Source organism: Dipodomys spectabilis, unplaced genomic scaffold (genome assembly GCF_019054845.1).
Source record: "Dipodomys spectabilis isolate Male_0828 unplaced genomic scaffold, ASM1905484v1 ptg000175l, whole genome shotgun sequence".
Taxonomy (NCBI): Eukaryota; Metazoa; Chordata; class Mammalia; order Rodentia; family Heteromyidae; genus Dipodomys; species Dipodomys spectabilis.
Window position 1 is genome coordinate 7,443,240 of NW_024870852.1, and position 10,915 is coordinate 7,454,154.

At 54.4% G+C, this 10,915-nt stretch overlaps 1 protein-coding gene across 4 annotated transcripts; it reads left to right on the forward strand.

Moving 5' to 3' along the window:
* Slc4a11 (solute carrier family 4 member 11) lies at nt 1-10,915 on the forward strand. Of its 4 annotated transcripts, none has more exons than XM_042694711.1 (20): nt 1-101; nt 1,668-1,742; nt 4,511-4,672; nt 4,796-4,839; nt 5,358-5,589; nt 5,678-5,759; nt 5,994-6,117; nt 6,952-7,155; nt 7,231-7,324; nt 7,418-7,543; nt 7,626-7,739; nt 7,828-7,960; nt 8,198-8,271; nt 8,758-9,016; nt 9,091-9,197; nt 9,306-9,474; nt 9,563-9,736; nt 9,918-10,113; nt 10,194-10,363; nt 10,502-10,915. In XM_042694711.1, exons 2-20 carry the CDS (start codon nt 1,682-1,684, stop codon nt 10,569-10,571), a joined length of 2,595 nt encoding a protein of 864 aa, XP_042550645.1. In that variant the 5' UTR covers nt 1-101; nt 1,668-1,681; the 3' UTR covers nt 10,572-10,915. The 4 variants fall into 4 exon arrangements, with proteins under 4 accessions (XP_042550645.1, XP_042550648.1, XP_042550646.1 ...); XM_042694712.1 differs by having other exon boundaries at nt 8-26; XM_042694713.1 differs by lacking the exon at nt 1-101 and adding an exon at nt 1,466-1,475.

Sequence of the window (10,915 nt, forward strand, 5' to 3'; positions counted from 1 at the left end):
TTCTCCCGGTCTCTGAGCTCACCCAGGCTGTTTTCCCCCAGCTACGTCCCAGCCCCGACCCCACGACGCTTGGGCAGGCGCGTGCGAGCCGGGTCCACAAGGTCTGGCTAAGTGGCCGTGGGTCCCCGGGAGCTGCGCGTTCGCGGGTGAGGGGGGGGCGGGCGGGCCAGCGGGGACCCCGCCCTTGGTGGCCTGGCGAGGCCGCCGGAGCGGCATTAGGACCCAGGCGAGGCCACGGGGTGGTGGTGGGTGGGGGTATGCCGTCGGCTCCCGCCGGTGGAGTGCGGGGGGAGGAGGAGGGACACCGAGTGTGACAAGGCCTCAAAGAGCCGGGTGAGGAGCCCCCTGTGGGTGCGCGTGCGCAGCCACCTGGCGGCCAATGGCCGGGGTCACGGCCACGGCCACCAGACGAGTAGCGTCGCAGCTGGGCTGTGGACGTGAGAACCGGCCCTCGAGGCGAGGGCGCGGCCGAGACGCCCGACCCCGCCCGCCAGGGGAGCCCCCCAGCCTGGGCAGGGGTCCCCGAGTCCGGGCGGGTGCGCGCGCTGGCGGGACGGGGAAGAGGGCGCCTGGTGGACAGGGCGCGCCGCGTGGAACGCACAGCCGTCTCGGTTTTAATCCTCCTGTTTGAACGAGTGCTGAGTTCGGGGGGGGGGGGGGCTCAGAAGTGGCCAGCATGTGAGGCTCCCGGAGCCTCTGAGCCCGGGATGCTGCCGAGCCAGCTGCGCTGTCGGTCGCCGGGGTTGGGATCCCCTTACGTCCTGCCTGGCCCTTCCCCGGGGCAGCCGCGGGAGCCCAGCCGGAGCCCACTTTTGTCGCGCGAAGGGAGGAAAGATGTTCCCTCCAGCCCCTCGACCACTGCCCATTTTCCCCATTACTGTCCCTTCTGGAGGTGCCTCGGGTCTCCCTTCCCGCGTACGCTCCCTGCGCATCCTGCACTCAGACCCCCCCGGGGCTGCAAATCCCAGGCTCTTTCCCCCCACGGCACGCGGCACCGCCGGTGCTTCCTTCTGTGCACCCCTGGAACACACAGCCCGGCCATCCCGGGCCCGAGGCGGGAGCGCGCCCAGCACCGTTCCAGCTCCCCACTCTCACACCCCGCCCCTCCTCCCTCCTGACTCGCGGCTCCGCCTTCCTGGCGCCCCGGGGCTGCCCCTACCCCCTCATCCCGCTTTCCCCCGGCAGGGGGTCGGGGGGGGGGTGAAGGGAAAGGGGATCAGGAGGGAAGCAGAAGAGTCGGGCATTTATTTCCTTTTTTTTTTTTTTTGCCGGTGTGGGGCTTGAACTTAGGGCCTGGACACTGTCCCTGAGCTTCTTTTTGTTTAAGGTTAGTGCTCTACCACATGGGTGGCAGCACCACTTCCAGCTTTTTCTGAATAGTTAATTGGAGATAAGAGTCTCATGGACTTTCCAGCCTGGGCTAGCTTCCAACCAGGATCCTCAGATCTCAGCCTCCGGAGTAGCTAGGATTACAGGTGTCAGCCACCAACCCCTCTGGCTTTAGATGGAGGAATTTAATCTCTTCAATTAAGATTGTTTTTTCCTGGTTCCATTGGGGGCTCCTCCCTATTATTGTTGCGGAGTGTCCCTCTATCACCTCTCAGTGACTTGGGGTGGGGTAGGTTGCTGGTATGGAGCTGGTCACAAGACTTTGGCTTTCCTTGTAGAAAACTCCTCCACCATGTCACAAGCTTCCACTGTGTCACAGAACGGGTTCCTTGAGGATTCCAGTGAAGACTTGGGTGAGTGCAGAGAGAGCTCCTTGATTAAATGCCTTTAGGGACCTGCATACTCCTGGTCTTAGCTACCTGTGTGGCCCAGGGCTGGTGCCCAAATGCTTTGGAACTTGATGCCAGCAGAGGTCTGGGGGTGCTAAGGTCTGGGCAGGCAGCCACTTCTACTCTTCCTGGCTGTGGTTCACTGTTAGGTGGCAGGTGTCTGGGCAGTATTAAGCCGTATGTTGTACATTCCCTTATTTCTCAGTCCCCACCTAGTACTGCAATTGACCTTTAAGGAAATCAGACCTGGGCATCAGTTGTCTCCTCTTAATCTGTCCTTTCCTAAGTCTCTAGGCTGGTGTTGTCTTGCCTGTCCTCTCCCAGCCCGGTGTTGTTTATCAGGACAGTGTTGGAACAGTGATGGTGTGCTCTTAACCCTGGGTTCCCCAGGGGCTCTGTGCGCCAGGCTGCTTGCTGTGATCAGGTTAGCTGTAGGATGGCATTGCAGGAGCCATACAGAAAGATAAGGCTACAAAGAGTAGAGCTCTGGGTAGAGGAGAAGGTGGAGTTCCCACCACCACCACCACCAAAAAAAAAGGCAGCATAGGGTAGTAGTGGTGTTGGGAAGAGTGGCAGAAGGCAGACTGGGATGAGTTGGTATTGGTGGAACCAGGTTTTTGTCCTCTCAACCCCTACCGCTGGTCGTGGGGCTTGAACTCTGGGCTCTTCAGCTCAAGGCAAACGGTCTACCACTGGAGCCACAGCACCACTTCTGGTTTTCTGGTGATTAACTGGAGATAAGAGTCTCACGGACTTTTCCTGTCTGGGCTGGCTTTGAACCGTGATCTTCAGACCTCAGCCTCCTGAGTAGCTAGGATTACAGGCATGAGCCACCGGCTCCCAGCCCAGGTGTTTTTTTGGTCTTGATTTTTTTTGTGCTAGCCCTGGGGTTTGAAATCAAGTCTTCAATCTCTTGCTCAACTTTCTTGCTCATAGCTGATGCTGTACTACTTGAACAATAGGTTGAGTCCAGCCATTTTTGCTGGTTAATTGGAGGAAGTAGCTCTTGGACTTTTCTTCCTGGCCTGGCTTTGAACCTCAATCCTCCAGGTCTTGTTTTTTTTTTGGGGGGGGGAGGTGCGGTCGTGGGGCCTGAACTCTGGGCCTGGGCGCTGTCCCTCAGCTCTTCAGTTCAAGGCTAGCACTCTACCACTTGAGCCACAGCGCCACTTCCGACTTTTTTTCTGCTTATGTGGTGCTGAGGAATCAAACCCAGGGCCTCATGCATGCAAGGCAAGCACTCTACCACTGAGCCACCTTCCCAGCCCCCCAGGTCTTGTTCTCTTGAGTAGCTAGGATCACAGGTGTGAGCCATGGACAGCAGGCTAACCAGCTTTAAATAAGGCAAGCCTAGAATACTAAAGTCAGGGAGAACATTCTTTGACTTAATTTTTCTTCTCTGGGCTCTGGATGTAGTGTAAGCCAGAAACTGGGAGTCACCAAGCTCTGAGCTCAGGAAATTTGGAGAAATGAGGCCTGGGGTGTACAGGTAAACTGGTAGGAAGAAGTAGAATCGAGTGAGGGTGAGTCACTACTTTACAGGTGGAGGTGAAGTGCTGGTCGGGCATTTGTGTCTAAACAAGGGCCCTTTTCCTAGGAGTACTCATGTATAAGGAAGTAAGTATAAGACAGTCTGAAAGAGGTTCCAGCTGTGCCAGAAGAGAAGAAGGACACTTAGGAGAGGAAGAGGAGCATTCCAAGTGAACCCTAGAGAAGGCCCTGGCGGGAGGGATGTCCTCTGAGAAGAGTGGACATGCCTGGAGCACTAGCCAACTGGCCTAAGAGAGATGAGTGAGGAGTCGGACTGGGCCTCGGGAGCTGAGGCTCAGGGCAGGAGTAGAGGACATTTGCATGTTATCAGGAAGTCTTTGTTGTTGTTGTTGTTGTTTTTGGTCATGGGACTTGAACTTGGGCCTGGGGGCTGCCCCTCAGCTTTTTGGCACCCTACCACTTGTGCCATAGAGCGGCTTCCGGTTTTCTGGTGATTAATTGGAGATAAGAGTCTCTTGGACTTTCCTTCTCAGGCTGGCTTTGAATCCCAATCCTAAAATCTCACCCTCCTGAGTAGCTAAGATACAGGCGTAAGCCACTGGTGCCTGGCAGGAAGTCTTTGTATAGGATGAGACCTGATGGTGAAGATGGGGGCAGCTGCAGTCATTGGGGGCAGCTCTGGGGTCCTGCATGTGGTGAGGAAAGCATGTGATGTGAAGCAGGGCTGAGATGAAGCTTCCTTCCTCTATTTCTCTGACTCTTCCTGCTTCCCAGGTCTCAGCCTAGATGAGACTCCACCTGCCCTCTCTGGCGGCAGGGGCTCTAAGCCCTGTGTTAACAGAGCACCCAGAGATAGGGGTTTATCTGGAAACTTCAGTTGCTCTGCCTTCTCTTGAGTTCCATAGCCTGGGCATTCTGGGGGACAGAGGCCAGACAGTCTTATCTGCACTATGTACCCTGGGCTTAGCCTGTGGAATGGATGTATTGACAGCGCAGAAACTTGGTTCTTATAGCTGGGAATGTCACAGGGGGACTCCAGCTCTGTGTACCTGCTGCTGTCATGAGTAAGACCAGACAGGACCAGAAATTCTGCCTCCCTGGGCTGAGGCTCCCTTCCTGAGGTGTGTGGGAGCCCTCACCAGGCACTGTGTCTAGCTGGACATTCCAGGGGAGCCTGTTTCTTGTGATTGCCCTCCTGGTGAACAGCACTGATAGCTCTCTTGGGTGTCTTTTGGTGACAGCTTCATCTCTGAACTATTTCAAGAATGACACGGATATCTCCAAAGCTCGAGATGAGAACCTGCGGGATGAGACCTTTGACACGGTCAACTCCTCCATTGTGTCTGGCGAGAGTGTCCGGTTTTTTGTTAATGTCAATCTTGACATGCAGTCCACTAAACCTGGTATGAAACTTTCAGGAGGGACAGGCCTAGGGGAATTAAGGGCCTGGGAAGATAAAGCCCTGCTCTATCAAGTGAGACCTGAACAGTTGTGGTGCCACTCTGAGCTTTTCTCCATTTTTCCAGATATGGCCACTGGCGGCTGCATGCTCCTGCACACCTCTCGCAAGGTGAGGGCCTGACCTGGGAAGTCTTGGGGTCTCTAGTTGGAGGGAGCTGCTTCTCTTAGAGTCCCCAAGCTGTTTCCCTCTCCCATTGTCTCCAGAAGTTTCCAAGCAGGGATGTGTATGTGTGTATGTGTGTGTATGCATGCACACACACCAGTAGTGTAACTTGAATTCATAGCCTCACACTCTTGCTTAGTTTTTTCCAAGCAAGGCTGGAGCTCTACTACTTGAGTCACACCATACTTCAAGCATTTTGCTGGTTAATTGGAGATAAGAATCTTCTGGCTGACTTGGAGCCAAAATTCTCACACCTCAGCCTCCTGAGTACCTAGGATTACAGGTGTGAGCCCCCAGCGCCCAGCCTAAGCAGAGATTTTTAAAGTAACTCAAGGCTGAGCGTTCCCATTTAGTAGGAGGTATTGGGCCCAGTGAGCAAGAGCAGCCAGAGACCACCATTGCCTAGGCAAAGACATTAGTGTCAAACACAGACCTGTGTGGTTCTGACCCTGGATGCCCCATAGTACCTGAAGTTAAAGAACTTCGAGGAAGAAATCCGTGCACAGCGAGACCTGGATCGCTTCCTGGCACAGGCCAGCATCATCCTGGATGAAACAGCCACCTCTCTGGATGAAGTGCTGCGAACCATGCTAAAATGCTTCACCCAGGACCCCAACCATGCAGAACCAAAATACAACTTGGACCGGCTCATGGCCAAGCTCTTCACGGATGCTGAGAACCCCACGGAGGGTAAAGGTAAGACCTACCTCTCTGCTTTGGCAAGAGGAGGTTTGCTGATGGACTGGCTGACCCTGCTTCCTTCTCCCTCCACTGTTGTCTTCAGCCCATCTGCTGTCAGATACCATTCAAGGAGTCACTGCCACGGTCACAGGGGTGCAGTACCAGCAGTCGTGGCTCTGCATCATGTGAGTTGCCAGGAGACAGCTACCACTTGTCACTCTGGAGCTAGGCATCTCATATCCCTGAAGAGGATGGCCCTCAAGTGACATAGCCCTATTCGGGATGAGGAGGTTTAAGCACTCTATCCTATTTGGTCATCTTTTCCTTCCTAATAGAGGCTACAGCTAGGGGTTCTGGGTAACTGGGAGCTGCAGCCATTGAGGGTGCTATCAGTGTCCTGTGTGTTCTATCCCTACCAGCTGTACCTTAAAAGACCTACATAGGAGGCATGTGTGCATCAGCCGCCTAGTTCGCCCACAGAACTGGGGGGAAAACTCCTGTGAGGTTCGCTTTGTCATCCTGGTGCTGGCTCCACCCAAGATGGTGAGTTCAGGTCTTGGGGTCGCTCTGCTTTCTGAGGAGGAAGGTCTTCTTGAAAGTGTTTCTTCTTTCAAAAAAAAAAGAAAGTGTTTCTTCTTTTTTTTTGGGGGGGGGGGGAGTGGGGGGAGGGGCGGTGGTCCGGTTGTGGGCCTGAACTCTGGGTCTGGGTGCTGTCCTTCAGCTCCTCAGCTCAAGGCTAGCACCTTACCACTTGAACCATAGCACTACTTCTGGCTTTTTCTGCTTATGTGGTGCTGAGGAATCGAACCTCATGCATGCAAGGCAAGCACTCTACCACTGAGCCACCTTCCCAGCCCTCTTTTTTTTTTTTTTTTTTTTGCCAGTCCTGGGGCTTGAACTCAGGGCCTGGGCACTGTCCCTGAGCTTCTTTTGCTCAAGGTTAGCACTCTACTACTTGAGCTATAATGCCACTTCTGGCTTTTTCTGTTTATGTTGTACTGAGGAATTGAACCCAGGGCTTCATGCATGCTAGGCAAGCACTGTACCATTAAGCCATATTCCCAGACCCTCTTGAAAGCATTTCTAAATGCTTTATTTTTTAAATATATATTTTTTATTTTTATTTATAAAATTTCTAAAGCCTTCTTCTCACACCTGATCGTTTACATTTCTGTTACATCTAAATTTCCCTAGAAGTTGCTCAAAAGGTTTTTCCTTAACTGAGAAGGAATTCTTTTTCTGCAGTAGTAAGGTTTGAACCTGCTGCTGCCAGTTCACAGGGGAGCACCTGCTTGCAAGCGCCTGTGCTTGGCAGAGGCGGGGCCTTCTCTACTCTATAGGGGCTGCAGATGTGATCCTCCTACCCTTCAACCCCAGAAAAGCACCAAGACGGCGATGGAGGTGGCACGCACATTTGCCACCATGTTCTCGGACATCACCTTCCGACAGAAGCTCCTGATGACCCACACGGAGGAAGATTTCAAGGAGGCCCTGGTGCATCAGCGGCAACAGCTCACTATGGCGATGCCATCATTATGGGAATACAGCATGATCTCCCTTCCTTCTCACAAACATCCAAAGGTATAGGAGAGAGGTGGACTTGCGTGGCAGAGGTCATGGACCAGCTAGGGCTAATAAGTCCTGTCTTCTCCCCAGCCCCCTAAGTTCAAGGACTTCTTGCGATTTGGGAAAGGCATCAGGGAGGACATCTTGCGTAGGCTTCCCGTGTACCCATTGGACTTCACTGATGGTATGTGGCCCAGAATTTAGTTTTTCAGACCCCGGGACCACATGTGTGCCCATCCTTCATTTCTGACAATCCTGCCCCATCCTCCATTCCTAGGCATTATTGGGAAAAACAAAGTTGTATGCAAACACATCACCACCACCCTGTTCCTCTACTTTGCCTGCCTCCTGCCTACACTTGCTTTTGGATCCTTCAACGATGAGAATACCAACGGAGCCATTGGTGAGGTGCTGGTGACTAGCAAAGGTGTGCTGGGCAAGTTCACAGGCTACACTGTGCAGCTGACCTTCCCATCTCTTGACAGATGTGCAGAAGACCATAGCCGGGCAGAGCATCGGAGGCCTTGTGTACGCGCTCTTCTCCGGGCAGCCGCTGGTGATATTACTGACAACCGCGCCCCTGGCCATCTACATCCAGGGTGCAGTGGGGGTTGAAGTGGGAGATGGTGCTTGAGGTTCCGGATCCAAGCTGAGCTCTGACCGCCCACCCTACCCCACTGCTTGTAGTGATCCGTGTCATCTGTGACGACTACAACTTGGATTTCCATTCCTTCTATGCGTGGACAGGCCTGTGGAACAGTTTCTTCCTCACACTGTATGCTTTCTTCAACCTCAGCCTGGTCATGAGTCTCTTCAAGAGGTGACTGGCTCTTCCTGAGTTGTTGGGGATCCTTCAAGGCCAGGCATCTGGATCAGCCTCTTGTGTTCTTGTAACCCTGAGAGGGGTGCAGTGCTCCCCCAAGGGGCTATGGCAGGCTCACTGGGCCTGAGACACTGGTCCTCTTCATTTGTGTGGGTGGGTGGTCTCTGCAGTTTCAAGGAGGCTTACTCTTCCCTAGTAACAGCCCTATCTTATGAGGCGTATCACCTCCTGCAGGTCGATGGAGGAGATAATTGCCCTGTTCATCTCCATTACATTCGTGCTAGATGCTGTCAAGGGCATGGACAAAAGTGAGTGCGAGCCAGCTACAGAGGGAACTAAGCTGGGATGGAAAGCTCTAGACAGTGGCCTGATGGAGCAGAGGAGATGGGGTGGGGCTAAGGTTGCTTCTTCCCATGGTCAGTTGTGGAGCTCACAGCTTTGGGAACTGTGAGGGGCAGAGCAGAGAGAGCAGCAGCCCTACATGCTGAAGGGTAACAAGGCTGCCCCTCACATGCCTAGAGATGGGGGAAGAGGCACTGGGCCAGGCATGATCGATCGGTGTCAGAAGTGTGGGGATGGAGTCAGATGGGCAGGTCACTAAATGGGTATTGGATGACACAAGGCTAGAGCTCTCTTCCTTTCCCCCTCTACCTCCAGAGATCCTCTCTCTCTTCAGGACCCTCCCCCTTTTCACTCTGTCTCCCTCTCCTGGGTGCTCTCCCTCCCCATCCAGGAGGACGCTGGGCTCCGACCTCAGAGCTCAGATGACTGAGGCTTGTTGGCCTGTTCCACAGTCTTCTGGAAGTACTACTATGGTCATGGCTACCAGACAAAAAGGACTTCATCCCTGGTGAACCTGCTGGGCCTCAGCACCAGCCTTAATGGCACCCTCAACAGTACCTTCAACAGCAGCCTCCTGGACAGCCCCCCCCAGTTAGTGGAGGAAGACCACTCTAGCACCACACACCCGGACCGGGCCACCGCAATCCTCAGCCTCCTCATCATGCTGGGCACGCTCTGGCTGGGCTACACCCTCTACCAGTTCAAGAAGAGGTGAGGGGGGGGGCAGGGGTCAGGGTCACAGCTAACTGATCCCCAGACCATACTCATATGCCAGTTGTCCCTAGCCCCTACCTGCATCCCCGCGTGCGTGAGGTCCTGTCTGACTGCGCCCTGCCCATCGCTGTGCTCTGCTGCACCCTCATCAGCTCTTCGTGCTTCCGGGAAGTTGAGAGTAAGTTGGGGCCTGAGAGTGAGGGACAGCGGGGGAGGGGAGGAGAGGGCAGCACGGGCTTATTCCCTGGGGGCTGCAAGCTAAGCAGGAGCCTGTCCCCTGTTGCAGTGAGCAAGTTTAGCTACAACCCCAGCGGAAACCTCTTCAAGCTAGCACAGATGCACTTGCTGTCCCTGGAGGCTATTGGCAGTACCATGATCCTTGGCTTCCTGCTCTCCTTGCTCTTCTTTGTGGAGCAGAACCTAGTAGCAGCCTTGGTCAATGCACCAGAGAACAGGTTTGGAGCTGGGGAGGGTGGAGTGAGGGAGTTAGCCAGGCTTCTCAGGGCCAGAGAGGCTCTGTCCATGTGTGCCTGTCTTCGGCAGACTGGTGAAGGGCACTGCCTACCACTGGGATCTCCTGTTGCTGGCCATCATCAACACAGGACTGTCTCTGTTTGGGCTGCCCTGGATCCACGCTGCCTATCCCCACTCCCCACTGCATGTGAGAGCCCTGGCGTCAGTAGAAGATAGTGTGGAGAACGGGCTCATTCATGAGACGTGAGTCTGTGTGTGTGTGTGTCTGTGTGGCCCCCCAGAGCCTTGGGAGCAAGAGCTATGTAGGCTTGAAGCAAGAGAGTCTTGGGCCACATAATCTAGGGAGAGAGATGTGACTTGGAGGAAAAGGGTCCAGTGACAGTGGCCAGAGATGGGTGTGTGGCCTTTTCCCTGTGGCTTGCAGGATTGTGAACGTGAAGGAGACTCGGCTGACCTCACTGGGTGCCAGTATCCTGGTGGGTCTCTCCTTGTTGCTGCTGCCTCTGCCGCTGCAGTACATCTCCAAGCCCGTGCTCTACGGCCTCTTCCTCTACATTGCACTCACCTCCTTGGATGGCAACCAGCTCTTCTCACGTGTGGCCCTGCTGCTCAAGGAGCAAGTGAGTTCTTAGCCTGGGGAGGAACAGTGGGATGGGGGATCTGGCCACTCCTACCTACATTTGGCCATTGCTGCCCATAGACATCATACCCACCCACCCACTACATCCGGAGGGTACCTCAGAGGAAGATCCACTACTTCACAGGCCTGCAGATCCTGCAGCTGCTGCTGCTCTGTGCTTTTGGCATGAGCTCCCTGCCCTACCTGAAGATGATCTTTCCGCTCATCATGATTGCCATGATCCCCATTCGGTATGAGCAGACAGATGCAGAGGGCAGGGAGGCCAGCCCAGTGCTGGGGGGGGAAGGGGGGCAAGTAGAGGTGGGTGCCTGCTGCTTTCTCCTCTGACCATTCACTTCTTATCTTCTCACACCTCCCTCTTCCTGCAGCTACAAACTGCTGCCCCAAATTATCGAAGCCAAATACTTGGATGCCATGGATGCTGAGTATAGACCCTGACTGGCAGGCCCTGGCCACTCCCCTTCACCAACTCTCCCCACCCTCCCAGGCTGGCTCTGTGGCTATGTAGGGAGATGTGGGTGTCCAGGTTGTGGCTGTGTGTTCTCACAGCTGTTTTCCAGGGCTATGGCACCTGGGCATTGTGGGGTTTAGTGTTGTGTGTGTGTTCACCACTCTCCCCATTAGCCTTTAGCTTTGGGTCAAGAACATTGCCCAGGGTGGGACTAAGCAGGGTGGATTTTCTTTTGATAAAAGAGTTGATGCCCAGGAGAGAAAACCATTTCCTTGATTATGTAAGGAACTCACTGTGCGCACATTAGAGAATAAAGCTATTTCTAGGCTTC

What these genes read in the sequence shown, in the direction of transcription:
- Slc4a11 (XM_042694711.1), top strand. Translation starts at nt 1,682, where the DNA reads ATGTCACAAGCTTCCACTGTGTCACAGAACGGGTTCCTTGAGGATTCC. An exon ending in CCCTGCTGCTCAAGGAGCAA is followed by an intron (nt 10,114 to 10,193) that starts GTGAGTTCTTAG and finishes TGCTGCCCATAG; the next exon opens with ACATCATACCCACCCACCCA. An exon ending in ATTGCCATGATCCCCATTCG is followed by an intron (nt 10,364 to 10,501) that starts GTATGAGCAGAC and finishes CTCTTCCTGCAG; the next exon opens with CTACAAACTGCTGCCCCAAA.